We start from the raw sequence: 20,326 nt of genomic DNA, 5'->3' as shown, positions 1-20,326 counted from the left end.
ATCTGGCTTACCGGAGACTCTCCCATGATCCGTTCGCCGTTATTGATCCGCATCACCCCTTTGCGTGCGTTCCTTTCCAGTAAGACACTGGTCCAGGTGTTCAGGGGAATTGGTTCCTTGCTCCTAGGAAGGACGTGGCAAGAGAGAAGAAGTGAGAAACAGAGTAACAGAAATCTTGTTCATTCTTTTCAGTTTAAGGCTACTATCCTATGCAAACTTAAAGTTGGGAGCAGTTCCTTTTTTGGACTATTATGTGCAGGAACTCCCAGGATCCCTTCACACCAAACAGTTATAACACTATCATTGCGCTATAACAGTCATGGTTCCATCCTATGGAAGCCTGGGGTATCATCATCATCATCATCATCATCATCATCATCATCATCATCATCATCTTTGTTTGTATCACGCTCTTTTCCTATAACTGGGATTTACAGTTTAGGTAGGGGTATTTGGGATTCTCCACCAGAGAGCTCTAGTGCCTCTCTATAGTTCAAACCCCAGGACTCCATAGGATGCCCTCATGGCAGTTAAAGTGGAATGAAAGCTCTATACCTCTTTTGTGTGAAAGGGCCCCTAGTCAACATGCATGACTGAGGGCTATACTCCAAAGAAATGTGATTTTCCTAAACTCTGCCCTCCATGTACTACAGTAGTTACTGTCCAAGTAAGTAAAATCTGGACAGGCTTGTGCTGTCATAAGGTGCTAAGTCCCTGTTCTGGCACAATCCTTGCAAGTGTGAACGATTCTGGAAATTGGTATGTCTGGAGAATAAAAATGACCTTATAGTAGGTGCTGCAAGGTTAAGAGATACCAGGCCCAACTGACATCCTGAACAAGGAGCTTATAACTTAGATACAGCACAGAAAAGCCCCTCTTCCACATTTTATCCAGCCATGGATAGAAAGTCGCACAGCTAATCTTAACCCTCATCCAGGGTTTCTTGAATCCAGGATATCTGAATTCTCAGAGTCATCTTTGGTTCCAGAATTCAGACAGAACTAGGTCTTTTAAAACATTGTCACCCAAAGAGTTGTAGCCAATGTCTCCAAATTTCAGCTACATGCCATTTACAGTGGGTTTTTTAAGAGACCAAAAAATAGCCTGGACAAAAATTATCCCAACATTATTACTGTATTAGTGTTGTTGATCCTTCCTTCCTTCCTTTGCAAATAAAGAGGGTTGAAAGCAATTCCAAAAGAAATGCTATCTCCATGGCAGTACAGTCATCCCTCCTTTCTTGCGGACTTGAGGTCTGCAGTCCTGAATATTCATGGAGGGGCGACCTCCATTATTTTCAATGGGGTTCACCCCTTGCATGCGCTCATGGGCAGGCACCCCATTTAAGCCTATGGGGCTTGAATATAGGCGAGTTTCCATTTTTGTGCGGGAGGGGAGTCCAGAACGGACATTCTTGAGATATTTTTGATTCGGCACCCATACCTCTCCTGAACACAGGGCCTTTTTATGCAATACGATACACTGCAATTCTCCTTGGATTCAGAAAATAATCCAGATTAAGGCACTCAGTGGGATATTTGTATCTGCTTGGATGGGGGTTAAAAGAGCAGCAGACTCTTTTCTCCATTGGGAAGGGATGACAAAGGCAAGTAAACTACTTTAGGAAGACTGAGCACAACCATAATAACTAGTTTGTATCGAACCGCTCTGTAGTGGACAATGGCAAGACCACCGAGGCCAAGGCTACCTTCATTCACAGAGACAAGTCACCTTTGACTTATGAACAAGGCTTTATGAATGAGAAACCTCCAAGAGTCCAGTCAGTTCTTTTCTGTATCAACCAATATTAAAGCTAGAAACACATTGTTGTTGTTGTTTTCCTTACAGACAGTGAGAGAGGTCGCGCCAAAGCCACACTCCATTCCTAAGCACTGGAGTGCAGCTTTGGTGCAGCTTCCGGATTCTTAGGATGCATGCATCATTTAAACAGCATACCTCCAAAGAGATCCAAAGCAGCTTTATTTTGGCAGTCTGTAACAGGCCTAAGGCTTTATTACTGTTCTTGCTGAAGGGAAATGGACTTACTTGATCACAGCGGCTCCTTTGCCCAGGTCATATCTGTATTCCAAGTAGCCATCATGCAAGGACAGGGAAATGAAGTCGCCTTTGCCATCAGTCTTCTGCCCGTTGTAGAAAATCATGCCACTTGGGTTCTTCGCCAGGAACACAACTTCCATGGTCATCTTGTCCCTGCAATATTGAACAGATGAACCTCAGCATTCACACCAGCTTCGATAACAACAACGTAACATATCCAGAGACCCACCGATGCTGGAGTGACTCCAGAAAACATCCCCAGATCTGATCATGCAAGTAAGTTGCCACTAGTCTGAGCAAGCAATACAGAGGCTGGACTTCACATAAAGCACAATCCACCATCAGGCCCCATTTAAATGCGTCATTTCTGGGCAAGTGAAAGTGAAACATGAAGGACGGAGGAGAAGTGGCGGGGAAGAAAACTTACTGTAAGTCTGGCACGAAAGTCTGGAGCCCATTCAACTCCAGGTAGGAGAATCCGTTAAACTCTGGCAGGAAGGGCACCGTCTGGTCCAGTTCTGTGACTGAGAAGAGGGGAAAAGCAAATGAATGAACACTGGAAAAATCCAGATTAAGTAATAGATGTGGATTGTACTGGGGTGGGATTGGGAAGAGAAAGGAAGAGCGAGAGAGAAGAGTGTATACTGGTGATGCAACCAAACGTCAGCCCCATTGAGTTCAATGAGCCATATCTGCAAATGAATACATATTGTTTTTTGTGGGTTTTTCGGACTATGTGGCCATGTTCTAGAAGAGTTTATGCCTGATGTTTTGCCAGCATCTGTGGCTGGCATCTTCAGGGAACCACAGATGCTGGTGAAACGTCAGGAATAAACTCCCCAGATCTGATCATGCCATTCATAACAAACTATGGATGCCATCCATGAAAGCCTTGGGCTTCAAAACAGATACTGGGTTATATTCTCAACTTCCAACCTCCACCTCCCAAATCAGGCGAAGGGATGTGGGTTTTCAGTTGTACTTGAAATGTCTTTTAAACTGTTTTAACGAAGTGCATTTTAAAAGAATAGAATTGTTTGTTTAACGGTTTTAAAGCTTTTTCCAAAATAAGATTTTAGTTGAATTTTGTTTTAAATTATTATAAGCTGTTTGGGTTTAAATAAAACAAATAAACAAATGGATGGAGGAGGAGCAGAATTAGGGAATAATCTTACAGTCAGGGAACAAGGAGGTTCCACGGTGGCATCCATGCACAGGAGCATATAGCCATGCTCCGTCCTGCCATCTCTTTCCCCTCTCTTAGCAGTTTTCTTGAAGTTGCATTTAGCAAACAGAACTATTGTCCATCCCACATCATTGCTCCATCATTATTTCCCAATTTGCTGCCCTGTCCCCTGTAATTTTCTGAACCAACAGAGATCAGAGTCCAGCTAACCTGATTCGCAGAACTCCCCTTCCCGCCCCATGGGGCATTCGCATTTGGCACCCCCCTCGGGCAACACCAAGCAAGTCGCGGAAATGTGGCAGGGGTTGGGGTCGCAAGGATTCCTTTCATCGGCACAGGTCGGCCCTGATGGAAGAAGAGAGAGAAAAGTAGGTCTGATAGTCGTGCATTTGTTTTAGTGTGTTATCATTATCTGCTTTCATTGGCTATAAAGTGCAGTTGGCCCTCAGTAGCCACAGATTCTGCATCCACAGAACTGTTGCCCCTCCATAGCCACAGATTCGGCATTCATCTGCAGCAGCCATGTCCAAACTCTGGCCCTCCAGGTGTTTTGGACTTCAGCTCCCAGAAGCCTCAGCCACCTTGGCCAAGGGTCTGGGATGCTGGGAGCTGAAGTCCAAAACACCTGGAGAGCCAGAGTTTGGACATCACTGATCCACAGCTTGAAAATACCCTTCCCTCCAGGAAAAAAAAAAGTCCAAAAGGTAAACCTTGACCTTAACATTTTATATAAGGGACACCATTTGAACGTGGCATTGTATATAATAACACTTGAGCATCTACAGATTTTGGTATTCTCAGCGGGTCCTGGGACCAAACTCCAGTGGATAGCAAGGCTCCACTGTAACAACAGAACCCATAGACAATCATTGGAGAATACTTGCCCATAGAGAATCATAGAATCATAAGAGTTGGAAGAGGCCACAAGGGCCCTCCAGTCCAAAATTAAACATCATCATCCTTATTATTACCTATTATAAATAGGTTGCCTTTTCCAACTATAACCCTGTACATAGAAAATTAGCCTATCAGGGATAACAGGTTAAGATCACCCTCCCCTTCCACATGTCTGCTTACCCCACAGCTCTGTTGCACCAACCTGTATAACCATGGAGGCATTCGCAGTGGAACATCTCGGCTTCTTTGACGTGGCAGAGGCCACCATGGTGGCAAGGGTTGGGGTGGCAAGGGTTGTTGCCACACTCGCCCACTCCGCTGCCATACAGCACATCGCTGCCTTTCTCCCGCAGGTCGTACATCTGGTTGTTCACGTCCAGCAAGCGGATGCAGCCCTTTAGGCCGGTTGTGACCGAGGTCCGCTCAGCCACCCTGAAAGGAACGGAGGAGCATAAGAGGGGGCAAATATTCAGTATTGCTGGCAAGCCAGGTAAGGCATTGTTTCTTAAGAGAGAGGGGCTGGGTGACCAGTATCCCCAGCCAGTATAGCCACTGCAGACAAAGTGTGTGCTTATGTGCCTGTCGACTTATAGTGAATTTCATAGAATCATAGAGTTGGAAGAGACCCTGAGGGCCATCCAATCCAACCTCTGCTATGCGGGAACTCACAGTCAAAGCAGCCCTGAGAGATGGCCATCCAGCCTCTGTTTAAAGACCACCAAAGAAGGAGAAGTTGGCAGCATGAGCTTTCGGAGACTTCAGTCTACTTCCTCAGATGCATATAGTGGAGTGGATATAGTTACAAATGCATATAGTTACAGCGGTGTCAAACTGCATTAATTCTGCAGTGTGGATGCAGCTCCAGGTGTGCACTGTGGCCATCGGTGACTCCCATGTCAGGAAGGGAGTGAATCGTGTCCGAGTTCGAGAAAGGTTTAAACAGTGATTCCCAAACTCTGGTCCTCCAAGTGGTTTGGAATTCAGCTCCCAGATTTCCTGACAGTTGGCCAAGCTGCTGGGGCTTCTGAGAGTTGAAGTCAACTCTGGAAGACCAAAGTTTGGGAACCATTAGTCTAAAATCCAACAAATTGAATAGGTTCTGGAGCTAGGGCTCGGAACCATAGGCCTGAGACAGACAGGCTGAAAGGGGAGTGGTGGCGGTGATACTAGGGTTCTGGACTGTGTGGCAACCGCACGGTCCAGAACCATAGTATGTAATGGCAGTGGCTTGATGGCGGCATCTCATCCACACGGCCTCTACCACTTTCACATAGCATCTGCACATTGCGGTGCATCCGTTACGTCATGAGTGCGCCATTGGCATACTCATGATATAATCCAGGTGCCAGTAAAAGAACCCGGAAAACCCGGGTTCTTTTTACTCTGGAGGGACGCAACGTGGTCTAGCGTCAATAGCGTCCGTCTGGAGTAAAAATGGGTCTCTGCAGACTGCCGTTTTTGGGCGGTCTGTACTGCGCCATGGAAAGCGGTTCTAACGTTTGAACAAAAACCTGGATTGGAGTACTGCCCCACTGACATGGGACCCATCAGCTGATGCTGGATGTGTTCACCCTGAATCCTGTTTTCCGCCCATGGCTGAATGAGGCAGCAAAATTTTGCACGATGTTGAGAGTTTCACGACTTCTAGATGCGGGGTGGATAGAGCAAATGGCTTGTTTCGGGGTGGCACTTTGCAACAGCAGTTTTTCATTTTTACCCATGCGTTCCAACCATTTGCACTGGCATTTTCCAGCTCATTTATATTCTCTTGGGTCGCTGCAGAATTCTGCCTCTCGGTAATTTTTGCTGTTTGTTCTGGGTCGTTTTTTTCTTTGCCACTTTGGATAAACAAATTGTGACTCGCAGTTTAAGGCTGTCATTGTTATAGCCCTGCTGTTTGTTCAAGTATGTAATGCATTGTTGTGAGGAGCGGAGCGTGGTATTGATTACCTGAATAGTTTGCTCTTTGATTTTGCTCATTTTGATTATCTGCGTTTGTTTTTTATAACCAACTCGATTGTTATAGAATGTTGTTGCCTTTTATATCCTCTTGTGGGAAACCACTCCGAATGCCGTTCACAGAAGAAAAGAGGGATATAAATAAATCTGTTTTGAATGCCTTACTCACCTGAATTTCAATGCTCATCCACATTTTTAAAAACACTCTTTATAAAACGAGTAAGCGATCGCACCGGAGAGAACGGTTCTAAGACAGCTCTTTCCCCTTTTGTATCAATTTTCCATGAATTGGATTTCAGGGCCATTGTTGTCTAGCGGTGCTCTTCTTCTAAAGATGACCAGATGCTATGCTCCTGCAGTGTTCATGTTGGGTATCTCAGGTTAAAGAAATACAGTCGTCCCTCTACATTTGCAGCTTTGACTTTTGCAGATGTGATTGTTTGTGGTTTTAAGATGTTCTCTTTAGGAATCTCTAGGTCAGTGATGGTGAACCTTTTAGGGACCGAGTGCCCAAACTACAACCCAAAACCCACTTATTTATTGCAAAGTGCCATGTCCCTCTGGCTTTCTGGAGGGCTCTGAGTGCCACCTCTGGCACGCGTGCCACAGGTTCACCGTCACTGCTCTAGGTCCTCCAGCGCAACTCTGCTAGAAGTTGGCCATAGAGTTGTGCTGGAGGACCTAAAAGTTCCTACAGAAAACACTTCTCTATTGTAGGTCCCCCAGCGCTAGACAACAATGGACCTGAAACCCAATTCATCCGGATTCCTCTTATATGCTATGGCTCCACAGTCCACTCCCTTAAGCCTCTAATTCTGCACTCCATTTCCCGAGACACATGTATATCTGAGAAGGAACCACATCTAATTCCATCAAGTCCAGCTATTGATCCATCTTACTCAGCATTAACTACATTGGCTGGGAGCAGCTCTCTGGAGTCTCAGAAAAGTAATCTTTTCAGCCCCACCTGGAGATGCCCGGGACTGGATGTTTTGCATTCCAGGAAAGGGAAATCTGTGTTCTTCCAGATGTATGAACTGCAACTCCCATCCCTCCTGACATCTGGGGCTGATGGTATCTGGGGTCCTGACAACCTTTGAAAGGCCACACATTTCCCATTTCCGATTTGAGAACTAGGAATATAGGAAGCTGCCACAGATTAAGTCAGATCCGTATGTTCATCTGAGCATAGTATGCCTCCAAACAGTCAAGCTATCCAGGTTTTCCAGTCCAGGAGATGTTTCCAGCTGGAGATGCAAAGTACTGAAACTGGGACAATCTGCATGGAAAGCATTGGCCTGTCAGTGACTCCTGTTCCTCTTCTCTTGTACGTGATGTACAAGGAGTGGCCCATATCTTAGTGCAGGGATTTCTAAACTTTAGTCTTCCAAGTCTTTTGGACTTCAGCTCCCAGGAGTCCCGGCCAGCTTTGTCAACAGTCAGGAATTCTGGAAGCAAAAGTCCAAAACATCTGGAGGACCAAAGTTTGGGAATCACTGTTTTAGTGCCTGCTTTAAAAGGAGAAGACCCAATCTCAGTTCTGGGCATCTTCATTTTAAAAAGACCTTTGTGAGACCCCAAAGAACTGCTGCCAATTGCAGCAGCATATACTAGGATAAATAGATACATGGTCCGGTGTGAAATAAAGGTACTTAAGGCATTCAAAAGCAGTTGTGGGACTCTGCTTTGGGAAAATGTATCTACAAGGCTGAAGCAATACCCCTCTATTGTTTTAATGGGGTCATTTATTACTCCATATTTCTGAAAGTGCTTGTGTTTCAGGCCGCCTTTATTAATTAATCTAGGAGACTCCTGGCCCAGAAGTGGCACTGCCCTGGCATCAGCTGAAAGAAAAACTAAAGGCATAGTTTGAAGGAATATGAGGCTCTCACCTTGGTGAAGCTAAGTTGGTTGGTACCTGAATGGGAGACTACCTGGCAATTCTATGTGTGCTCCTTGACTTCCATGATGGAGACTCACAAAATCATAGAGCTGGAAGAGACCACCCAATCCAATCCCCTGCCATGCACAGTCAACGCACCTTTGACAGAAGGCCAACCAGCCTCTGTTTAAAAACCTCCAAAGAAGGAGACTCCATCACACTCTGAGGGAGTGTTTTCCACTGTCGAACAGCCCTTAAGCGGATGGGAACGCAAGAGGTAGAGAAAGGCTACCATCTCCAACTGTTCCAGGGCTCCAGAACACCCCAGTTCTTCCCATTCCCAATACTCACGCAGCTATTTGGTCTTCCGGCGCCCCTCCGACAAAGAGATCCGTGTCAAGATTCAGCCCGTCGGTGCCACTCGGGCTCTCGCCATTGACATGAGGCTCCCCGTCCACAGAGAGCATGCCGTTCCTTCGGTTCCGGTTGACCACCAGTTGATGCCACCGACCGGGCTCAATGGGCACCCTGCTTGTGATGATACCCGTCCCTGAGCCAGTGTTGAACCTGGGGAAGAACGGAGAAGCGTGAAGAGATTTTTCTGGGAATGTAAAGTTTTAGAGAAAACTAATAAGAGAAGAAAGTTGGCGCACATGTCCAATGCATAATGGGGCGGTAGAGATTTAGGGACCACCAACCTATCACTGGCATTCACACTCTACCACCTCCTTTTCAGGACTTAACCCAGAAGTAGATGAGACCCTCTCAGGACTATTTTCTCACATCTACAGCTTCAAGAGAATGTGGTGGGCACCCTGTGGATCCTGTTCAAAATGGATGGTCCTAGGCCTCCTCCGGCACCCAAAAGCACACTCCTCCAATTTGGGAAAGATACCCCATTCAAGAAAGAACATGGATATAGGGATCCAGCACATTTTGAGTAGCTGCACATCCCAGGCTCATTCCTTCCAGGGGCATCTTAACAGCAGACACCCATGACCAAAAATACAGTGTCCCTCTGGCAGCACATGGCCTGCCTGGAAGAAGGAACCTATTCTCAACATTGTTATAGATATGAGCCATGCATCCTAGAAGTAATGTGCAACGGGACTAGCTATGTTCAGTTGGTGCTTAACTATTAGTGACCCCTTGCGTGACCGCTCTCCTGTAACCTCCAAAGCCTTGTCTTCAACTGGTTGGACATTTCCCTAGGCTTGCCAGTTTGGCTAGGAATCTAGATCACACAGCAATGTTTGTGGGCATGTTTATTTTGCTCATTTCATAGTGATCATTCTGCATTAAAGTACTCTGCATTTATTACATGGGTCTTTGGGATTCTTCATTGGTAACTGCATCTAATTTGTGACACTTCGGCTAAATCTACATAAACAATAGAGCATTTCACATCCCTACTTTATTTATATCTTCTCTACCGATTCGCACGGTACTCATGTGCCTCCTAAGTGCATTTTGCAACTTGATTTTTTTGGTGATGGCTCTGCCCTCTCAGCATTCTTTGCTTCTAATCCCCATAAAGCTGTGAAGCTCACTGGGTCTCCTTTTTCACTTTCTCAGCCTGAGCGCACATCGTTGTTATGAGAACGAAGGTGGTAGGTGAGAAAGAGGAAAACCATGCCCACCATATTTGGCTCCTTGGAAGAGAGGTGAGATAGAAATGTAACTAATAAAACAATTACAAACTTGTTGTTGATTTGGGGTTAAGGAGGGAGGGGGATTATGGGATTTTATTTTATTGTATTGTATGGATTTTATTGATGTAAGCCGCCTTGATCTTGTTGGAGAGATGGGGAAGAAATACATTTATTATTATTATTATTGGAAGTCAAAATGGAACAGGATTGAAGAGATCGTTCATGTGAATAACTAAAAAAAACCAGGTGGCATGGCGCTTTGGACATGCCCAGCCCAGCAATAAAACTACTCACCTGAGTTCCACAAAGCCATTCACAAGTGCGAGGGAGATGAAATCCTTGCCACGATTTTGCCCGTTGTACAAAAGCAGCCCGCTGAGTTCAGAGGCCCGGAACTCCATGGCGATGCGCACAGTATGGTAAGCCTTCATCATTTTGAAGGCCAGGTAGGACTTTCCACCAAAACTAGGGATGAAGTATCTGATGGCTGATGGAAGAGATTGAAACGTGTCATAACGGGATATGGAAAATGAAGTTTCGAACCGTAACAGTCGCATATTCTATCCATCGATCACATATTCTATGAATCACATATTCTTTCAGTCACATATTTTATCAATCAATCAATCAAGCAAGCAAGCAATCAATCACATATCCTATCAATCACATATTCAATCAATCACTTATTCGATCAATCACATATTCTATCAATCACATATCACACTTCAATCATATATCCACACTTCAATCACATATCCGCACTTCATTCACATATCCACACTTCATTCACATATTCTATAAAAATCAATCACATAGTCTATCAATCAATCAATCAATCAATCAATCAGTCAATCACATATTCTATCAATCACATGTTCTATCAATCAAGCAAGCACATATTCAATCAATCAGTCAATCACATATTCTATCAATCACATATTCTATCAATCGCATATTCTATCAATCAATCAGTCAATCACATATTCTATCATTCACATATTCTATCAATCACATGTTCTATCAATCACATATTCTATCTACATATTCTATCAATCACATATTCTATCAGTCACATATTCTATCAATCAATCAATCAATCACATATTCAATCATTGATAGAATATGCGACTGATTGAATATGTGATTGATTGATAGAATATGTGTATTGAACTCACAACGTTATGGTTTGTGAGTGTTGGCTGCAGGACAAGCATTTAACCACTGTGCCACCAGGGCTCTTGTAAACCGCTTTGGGAGTGTTAGTTCACTGATAAGCAGTATAGAAATGTACTTGCTATTGCTATAAAGTTAGATCACACCTCTTTGCACTATTAGGTATTGAAAGCAGCCATACATTATGGGACGTTTTAAGATGGTTGTGTTACGAGTCCACATCCAGAAACGTACACTTCTCACATACTGCTCCTCCTTTCCCAGCTGGACAACTGCAGGTGAAGTCCCGGCCATCATCTTCACAAGTGCCACCATGGAGACAGGGGTGAGAATCACAAGGCCGTGCTGGTTTCTTGGTAGCTGGTGGCGGGCGGAACGGTTTCTTCCGGGGAGTGGTAAGCGGCGCTGTGGTGACGGGCCTCTTCGTGGTGACTGCCCCAGAGGTTTTACCATTGGTCCTCCCCGGGTATAGCGCCCGAGGCAGAGCTGGGGTGGTGAAGCGGCGGGTGGTGGCAGCGGCTGTGGCCATGGTGGTGGCTGTTGTGGTAGTGGTTGTAGTGGTGATGACTTGGGGGATCCAATCTACAAGTCAACGAGGGAGAGGATAGTTTTGGACATTGAACTGTCTGCCGCAAGGTATCCAACACTATGCTGCTTCCCAGCTCCAAAATAATAAAGAGCTTTTATAATTTAAAATTACATTCTTATCTAAACCAAGAAAGGGAAAAGAAAACTGCATATTCCTCTATACCTACGATACACTCATTTTTATATACAACCCTAATTTTTGAATCTACTCTCTGTAAAATTAAATATCTTCCATAAATATATTCCTTTCTCATCAATCAATTTATATCTAGCTTCCCATACTAGAAGTATATTGTGCATTTTGGTTGGCCAATAAAGGTATCACGGATGGTTTTGTGTGGTGGGTTTTTCGGGCTATGTGGCCATGCTCTAAAAGAGCAACCTATGGATGTCAGCCATGAAAGCCTTCGACTTTACATATCACTGATGGATTTTTCTTCCTATGCAGTTTTCAAAGACTGTTCCCAGTTCAGGAATTATTCTGTGCAACGTTTTCATGTTCTTCTGTCTTTGCTCGGAAATATTATTCCGCCTTTGAACTTATGAGATGCTGTGTCTCTGAGGCATAAGGTTGGCCACTCCTGGATACTAAACTAGATCAGACTATGACTTTTGTAGGAGCTTGTGTGATTCACGGAGTATTCTTGGAAACAGTGAGGCATTTCCCAATCCTGTCATTTGCTCAACACTTGGGCTGGAGCATCAGTGCTCCAAAGCACACTTTACAATTTGTTGGCACAGCCTAAACCTATGGGTTCCTAGTTCGTGTGACACATTTCCGCCAACCCCCTTAAGGACTGCTGTGAATTAAGTGAGCCATCCGCCGTAATGTGAGAACTGTCCCTCTATGTCTTTGCGGGGGCGATGTATCAACCCTGGATTCGGCGGAAGATCAAAAGCGTTGGGGGAACTTGCGCTAATTAACAGCGGTACCAAGCGTTCCTTCCATCTTTCCAAAGAGATGAAGGAGGCTTTCGAGACTTAGGCAAGACAGATCCTCCCCGGGGGAGTCTAGAGGGATCCATGTGGCTTGCACCTCAATGGGACGGAGAACTTTGCTGAGCTGGAAATGAAAGCGAGCATTGTCTCTCTTCAACATAAAGATGCCCTCTAAAAATCTCAAGCTTTTTTGGAACAGGAGAAGTGAAGGGGAGCGCGGGGGAGGACAATACACCAATGGGGTTTCTTTGACAAGCCTTGAATGGAACGAGGCAGAGCCCTCTTTTGAAGGAGAGAAAGTTAAAGCCAAGGAAGGGAGAAGACAAGAGGAATGAGGGCGGTGGGAGGGGGGAACGCACCAAAGTCCATGAATTTGATGTTCTCCTGCTGAGGTCTTTTCACGGAGATGGTCTTTTTCTTAGAGGCTTTGATCTGCTTCAGAAGGGCCCTCTGGATGTCGGAGGCTGTGTAGGAGGTGGCTGAAAAGCAACCGGGAAAGGAAAGGAAAGGTGAGAGAACGAGGCCTCGGAAGCTAGAAAACGCCTTCCCTTTTGATGACACCCATCTCCCATAGAAAACAAGGCGTTAAGTATGGCCTCCAGGGTCCATTCCAAACACAGGCTTTGGTCCTTGCGGTGGCTGCAGCATTTTGCCAAGCAAAGGACACGTCTGAAGAGCAGGGCGTTGGAAATGAAGGAAAGGTATCACACTTTTATGCCCTCCAGCCTCAAAACAGGCAATAGACCCAGTTGCTAAGCAATCTTTCCCTGCTCCTCTTTCTTACTGTCTCATGAAATATAGGGATGACTCTTAAAAAGGGGAAATTCTGCACCAAGTCTATTCCTAAGGATAAAGGCAGAGCTATTGATTCTATTTCATGCGGAAAGGTTTCTGCACCCATCCATCTCACCCAAAGGGACAAATCTGTGTGTTGCCTGTGCTTCTGAAGAACTGGAAGAGCTTGGAAAAGTTCCTTTGTTGGATAATAGAAACCACAGAATTCACGCAGCGCTTATGTGTGTCTGGCAATTGCAGTCTAAAAGTAACTTTTTCAACCTTTACAAATGGATGCATGCATGCACAGAGAGACTAGACTCTCTGCATAAATGTTGGCAGAAAGAGGCAGGGAAATGGGGTGCAAGGATTATGCTCACCTGGGTCGAAATGGGCCTCAACGATGACGCGCACGGCATTGCTTTGGCCCAGGTCTCGCACCCGGATGCTCTTGAAATCCTTCTTGACATCCGAGTTGCGGAAAAGTTCATCCAGCTAACAGTCAGGCAGGTAGGAGAGGAAAAGGGGGGGAAAGCACAAAAGCAGACTTACAGAAGGCAAGGGCCAACTGTCTTCACTTTGAGCTCTTAAGCCTTTCCATTTAGTTCCATCCTTCGTACAGATGGTTGAGGCACCAGAGATTCCTGGGAGACTAGTATTTTGGGTCAGTACTCACCGCGCTCTCAATGCTCCTGGCGGTTTCCCCAAAGAGCTCCGATTTGGGGTCGGCCATTTCTGGTGTGTAAAAGAGCTCCTGGCCTTCCACTTCTTCCAAGATGAGAACTCCCTGGAACACTTTTGTGGCTGCGGGGAAGGGGAAAGTCAGAGAAGAGAGAAGTCCAAGAAGAAAGGACTTTGTTAACTCAGCCGTTGGGGGGAAACCGACAGAAACAACTCTTAGAAATACGTTTTCACAGCAAAACAATCAGAGTGTTCAGTCCCTTGGTAGGGAAGAGGAGAAGCGAGAAGATGGTGGTAGATGGGTAGATAGATGGTCCAGAATTGGGGGGTTAGTCTGGATGGGTACCGGGCAGCGCTATGGAAGGTTAGTATTTTGAGAATGTTGGGTCAATATGGCAGCGACCCAAGGCTTTTTAGAATTGGCAGCGTTTACCATACAGGTTCCTCCAAGCTCCACCCGGGATGGTGGCCATTCTGGACTGGCTGAGTAACAAGAGAGAGATGGTTAGCTGGAGGTAGGAAACACACCGTATACAAAGGTTCGGGGAGGCCCGCATGCACAACCTGGATTTGTAGGGGGACCCAAAGGAACAAATGATAGGAAAAGAAGAACAGGAGGAGGGTAAAGAAAGGGCAGTTACTTCTCCAACGTGGTTTTTGCTAAGAAACCACAAGACCAAGGAGGAGAGAATTTGGGGAAAGGGGAATCGTGTAAGTGAACAGCTATCCTTTCTTCTAGCTCTTGAGAATCTCCATTTAGTTCCATTCTTGGGATAAAGACTTGGGTCAGAGAAAGAGACCTGGATAAGTTACAGTAGCAGTATGAGAACAGCACCATAAAGATTTAATTCCCCCCTACTTGATTTAAACTGTATTAATGTGATTTGTTGCACTGTTTTAATGTTTCAATATACGTGCAGAAATTTCTGAAACATTAAATGCTTACCAATCAAATAACAGTCAGCTGTGCAGAGAAGAAGGCATGAAGACATATATATGATTTCATATATATGAAGAAGACATATGCAGTGGGTCCTCGCCTTATGCGGGGGGATCCGTTCCGGATCCCTCTGCATAAGGTGAATTCCGCCTATGCTCGAGCCCCATTGGAAACAATGGGGCATGTGCGTGGCGGCGGGGCGCGTGTGGGGTGCAATGGGCGCGCGCGCCCATTCAATTGAATGGGACGCACCGCCCCTTCCACCCCACGCGCGCCCCGCGGCTTGAGTGCGTACGCTCAAGTCCGCGTATGTCAAGACAGCGTATGGCAAGGTTCCACTGTATATGAAAGGTAATTCCATCTTTTATCCCCTTGTCTTCAAATAATTTTGCCATTTCTTCTTCAATGAACAAGTGGGATTTCTCAGGCACCATCTTGATCTTACTTCATGACCTATTGCTTTCTCAGTATTGGAAAAATGTATTGACGACACCTCATTTCCCAATGTCATATATCCCCCTTCCTTTTATATACTGAATTATGGATGTGTTAAATTGTAAGCAATTATGGACGAACTCTTCATTTTCTCGGTTGGTGTGATCTTTTCCCCTCCCTATCACAAAAGCTTATATACACATACATACACACCTCCCTGTCACAAAAGCTATATACAGTCAGCCCTCTGTATCAAGAACTCCTTCTTTAGATGCCTTTCAACAGAGGCTGGATGACCGTCTGTCGACAATGCTTTGACTCTGTGTTCCTACATGGCAGAATAGGACTGGATGGTCCTTGTGATGCCTCCCAACTCTATGATTTTAGGGTTTGAGGAGTATAGGCACCTAGGTGTTAACGCAAAGCGTTCCGGACTTTCCACAGAAGAAAATAGCAGCCAGCGGAAACCTAATGGGTCTGAATACTGGCAGTCAGAGTTGGCCCAGCCATTAAGGCACAGTGGGCCAACTGCCCTGGTGGCCACCACAGCCATTCCTCTTGAACCCCTCCAATCTGATCCTCTCTTGGGGAGAAAACAACTCTGTGTGCTAGGTAGACTGTCCTGAACCCCCTAAACTAGGTACTTGGGGCAAACATGCCCTCGACGTCTACGTCAAGTTGACTTATAGCCGAGTATATACAGTATTTTGTAGCTCCTTTTCTGATATTTCACCTGCATCTGTGGCTGGCGTCTTCAGACAATGATGCTGGCAAAATGATCAGGAATAAACTCTTCCAGAACACGGTCACATAGCCCTCAAAGTCCACAAAAAACAATGGATGACGGCCGTGAAAGCCTTCAACTTCACATCTACACCTCTGTGTGAGCAACATGTGCCCTCCAGCATCTTAAGGACTGGATCCATTTACAAAATGGGGAAAACGGACAGCAGGTTGGTCACTCCTTGACTGGAACTAGAGCAAGGGCCCACAGGGCAGCCTTAGTTATCCCTATGTGTTGTACTACAACTCCTATGATCACACAGACTGGACGAGGTTTGTGCATTGCAGGCAGAAAGTAAAGACATAATATGAAAGGTCTGAATTACACACCAACTCAGCCACCAAGAATTTGTCTGTGAGTACAGTTTACACTTACAGTAGTTTGCAACAGGTTCTGAAGCCTCACAGAACGCCAGGAGTTGTTGCTTGTGAGGCAACTTAGAGCCTGGTCCTTGTGACAGTGCCAAGCGCACTCTGATGGAGAAGCGCAACCGTCCGAAACAGATTTTCAAGAGCTAGTTATCAAGCTGAATGCTTGCCACAAATGGAGTAATGGTGCCTAGCCAATTTCGCAATGATCTGAGTCCCCCTCCCCTTTCTTTAAGAGGTATGTAGACTTTTGCAAAATGACAGATCCTAGAACTCCTGGGCGGTGAGCCCACAAGAATTAAGTGCCCTTGAAACAAGTTGGAAACGTGTTCCTAATGTGAGGTATAGATTGGCTAAGCTCTTCATCCATATAGCAAGAAGTGATATTTACCTGGGCAATTGCTTCCTTCTGCGTCGGCGGCAGCAGTCTTGCCGTCAGAGCAGCATCCCAAGGGAGTGTTGTAACATGTGGCTCTCTCTATAACTGGGGTACCAGTGACCCTTGTTTCTTCTGTTTCTTCATCCCCTGCAAGGTAGGCAAGAAAAGAAAAAGAACAGGTCTTTTTGTGGGTTTTTCAGGCTATGTGGCCATGTTCTAGAAGAGTTTCTTCCTGATGTTTCACCAGCATCTGTGGCTGGCATCTTCGGAGGAAGAAAAAGCATGTTTCCATGCAGCGAACTTGTGAGGCTCGGAGTGAGAGTCTGGTACTGTACCAGCTCTTCGGATTTTTCTTCATTATTATTATTATTATTATTATTATTATTATTACTATTAAATTTTATTTCATAAAAGGCAATACATGTATATAAGACAAACATGAAAAAAACAGCAATCATACTGCACACAAATCATACAAAACAGCATCTGTGGCTTGCATTTCAGAGAAATAAACTCTTCTAGAACATGGCTGCATAGCCCGAAAAACCCACAAAACACTATTTGGCCAGTTTGTTTGCCAAAGTACTTAAAGGTTGGTCACGTCTTGACAGGTCACTAGAACAAGGGCCCACAGAGCAGCCTTAGCTATACAGATTATATGTTATATGTGGAAGGCCTCTGGCATATCCATCAGACTCCTACATTGGAGAAGTATGTCCTAGGCCAGATTGACAGCTCAACAAACCACTCGGGCCCTGAAGCGAGTAACTGGAGCGCACACACAACAGTGAGCGAACATTAACATGGCACCACAAATGTGACATTGACTCACCTGCGGAACCTGTGCCGCTGCCTTCTTGATCCCCGCTGGTGCCCATCTCTGGCTCCCCACTGCCTTCCGCACTGCCCGATTCAGCATAAGCCGGCTGGGTGGTAGCAGGGACAACCGGGGCAGTCGAAAGAGGCCGAACGGTGGTCTGGCGCACGCTGTGTGTCGTCCAGGAGGTTGTGGCTGGGTGAGGAGTGGTGGATATCCGCCTTGTGACTGGGTGGCCCTGATGGGAGGCTTTGTCTTCAAAGTACTTAGAGCCGGTGGCTGTCCTGGGCTGCTCCGAGGTCTGGGGAGTTGTTTGAGGGGGTGGAGGGATAATAAGGGAGTCCGAGGGCCTTATGGTGGTGGGTGGCGTGGTGTGGCTGGCATGGGTGATAGATTCTGGAAGGAAGAGAAAAGGAGGCAGTGGTTAGAACTGAGCCAGGGTGATACGGAAACTGCAACACGGTCTAGAAGCCAGGCATGCTGGCCAGGAGGGGTTCAATAGGTGGTTACCCAGGGAATTGTTTGCTGGGAGGTCAGAGACTACCAACCTCTGGGTAAGATTGCTATATACCAAGGTGGAGTAACACTGGAATCTAGGGGGCTGCCGGAGACCTTAGAGGGTTGCAGTCCAACTATACCCCATGTGAGGTTTTTCGAGCTATGTGGCCATGTTCTCGAAGAGTTTATTGCTGACATTTTGCCAGCAGAATCTCTGAAGATGCCAACCATAGATGCTTGTTGAACATCAGGAATAAACTCTTCCAGAACATGGCCACATAGTCCAACCCCCCCCCCCAAAAACCCCTATGGATGCCGGCTATGAAAGCCTTTGACTTAGTATGCATAAGAACCAAAAAGTATGGCAACCTCACATCCTCTAAATTTACATTTGGAGGGCAAAAACATATTTGGACCCCTGTTCCTGGGGACTGTGCGCATGCTTCCCTAAGGTCTCACATTGCCCATGCCCACTATACAAATTACAAGGTTTTATTTGGTTTTCGGCATGCAGCTGGAAACAAAAGGCACAATGCAACAAAAATCCCTCAGTCAGAAAGTTGATGGATGTTTGGTTGTGGGGGAGAATGGGACATATGCTCTTCACTGGAGAGAGGACATGGGGATGGAAATGTATAACAGCATGAGCATGCAGAGACCATTGCAGAAGCTTTTAAAGCATCCGCGGATTATTGCAAATCTAGAAAAGGTAGGATGTGGCAGAACGTTTGAGAGGTGCCAGTTCTGGCAGCATAGGTTTGATGGGGCAGCAGGAATAGAGACATAACTTTGTTAGTGAACTAAGGCAGATTTGCAAATGAATGCTCTCTGCAGAATAAATACTTCTGGCTGCAATGGAGAAATTGCCATGATACAGGGTGCAAGCCTATAGTAAAACAATCTTTCTTTATAAACAGTAGGCAACAAGTATTCCAACTGTGCATCCCTCAATCCCATTATTTGTGGTCCCCAGATCATGAGCAGATGGACCAGACAGCCAGCAGAAAAGGGGATTGTTCAAAACAAGGTGAACCATCCACTGGAGTAGTAGTTATTCTTTATAGTCCATGCTTTGGTGAAAGAGTGGAGCACTTTGGAAAGTTGGGGGCAACATTTTCACCCCAAGCGTCATCCATGGACTGCCTGAGAGGAGGCTCTGGACCTTGAAGCTTCGGTTTGGTCTCAAACCATATTGGAGCAGGTTATTCAGCAGTAGCTTTCCTTGGTGATGGAAGAGTCAGACTCTCTTCTTGCATTAGAGTGTTTGGAAAAGCTAGATTTTGGGGCCACAACTCTCAGAAACCCAAAAGCAGCATAGCTAGGCCATCCTGGAATTGGTATTCCCAAGAAATAATGTTTCCAAGGTTTTGCATTAAGCTCGAGCAACTCCTCCTTGAGACCAGAAGACGAGATAATAAATGTATATAAAAATGTTTTAAATGAAGGCATGTGCGGTGAATCAATGCTTTCTATTGGTGCATGCTAACATTCTAATAGAACAAGAAAGAGGGAACAATGGAAAGACACCATTTTCCAAAAACACCGCTGGAATTTAAGGCAACCCCCAAGACTTCTCTCTCCTGCCAATTTGATTCCAGCTCAAGTTAGTAGCTCAGATTAGCTTGCATAGCAGACGTCAAAATCAATAGTACCTTATCAGGCATCAAGAGTATGCCTTTGCTCCCTTCTGTTTCAGAACAAATCTGATATCTGACTTTCAACAATTACAGGATCAAAACCTTGTCACCAAGACTGGAGTCCCCCCAGGTGCCTATATTCATATCTCAAATCTCTCCCCTCCTCTGTCCAAAATTAACCCGTACTCTGAAAGTACAAGAGCAAGTTCAAAAGATGGCGCTTTCCAAATCAGAGGGTATCTTTTTGGACCAAGTCCACAAGTTTGGAGAAACCAACATGAGCACAAGGAGGGCAGATTGTACTGATTCTACAGACTAACATGGTTATATCTTTGAATTCTTCCACTGCATAAAGTCAGCCTTGGTCTTTTAAGTGAAACCTTGTCCACCGCAGAAGAAAGAGTAACTCCTATCATCCATCAAGCAATAATGAACATTGTAGTGGTTGTGACTAGTAAATGACAGAGTTTTGACTGGGTTGTGCAACTGGTGCAACAAGGTGGCTGATGTTGCACTGAGAAGACTCACCTTGACATTGGCCAAAATGCTTCACCTCTATGACTTGCCCTTGCCGGCATGCGATGGTCCTCAGCTGGCACTGGTCACCATAGGTCACACCATCAGAGCCACAGACCTAGAATGCATGTATATACATGTATGTGTGAGGGAAAGAAGGAG

At 45.5% G+C, this 20,326-nt stretch overlaps 1 protein-coding gene across 6 annotated transcripts in view; it reads right to left on the bottom strand.

Moving 5' to 3' along the window:
• AGRN (agrin) overlaps positions 1-20,326 on the bottom strand; it is a 268,660-nt gene that overhangs the window by 20,969 nt on the left and 227,365 nt on the right. For all 6 annotated transcript variants that reach the window (XM_042479221.1, XM_042479223.1, XM_042479222.1 and 3 more), the window contains 14 exons: positions 20,177-20,282; positions 17,529-17,909; positions 16,709-16,843; positions 13,786-13,913; positions 13,490-13,604; positions 12,695-12,814; positions 11,043-11,390; positions 9,930-10,122; positions 8,335-8,550; positions 4,345-4,574; positions 3,456-3,590; positions 2,487-2,583; positions 2,048-2,212; positions 12-123 (listed from right to left, as the gene is read on the bottom strand). In XM_042479221.1, the coding sequence (XP_042335155.1) occupies positions 12-123; positions 2,048-2,212; positions 2,487-2,583; positions 3,456-3,590; positions 4,345-4,574; positions 8,335-8,550; positions 9,930-10,122; positions 11,043-11,390; positions 12,695-12,814; positions 13,490-13,604; positions 13,786-13,913; positions 16,709-16,843; positions 17,529-17,909; positions 20,177-20,282 (2,481 nt within the window). The remainder of the gene's footprint in view (positions 1-11; positions 124-2,047; positions 2,213-2,486; positions 2,584-3,455; positions 3,591-4,344; positions 4,575-8,334; positions 8,551-9,929; positions 10,123-11,042; positions 11,391-12,694; positions 12,815-13,489; positions 13,605-13,785; positions 13,914-16,708; positions 16,844-17,528; positions 17,910-20,176; positions 20,283-20,326) is intronic.

This window comes from Sceloporus undulatus, chromosome 7 (assembly GCF_019175285.1).
Source record: "Sceloporus undulatus isolate JIND9_A2432 ecotype Alabama chromosome 7, SceUnd_v1.1, whole genome shotgun sequence".
In the NCBI taxonomy this organism is placed as follows: domain Eukaryota; kingdom Metazoa; phylum Chordata; class Lepidosauria; order Squamata; family Phrynosomatidae; genus Sceloporus; species Sceloporus undulatus.
This window is presented reverse-complemented; position numbering and strand designations above follow the sequence as displayed.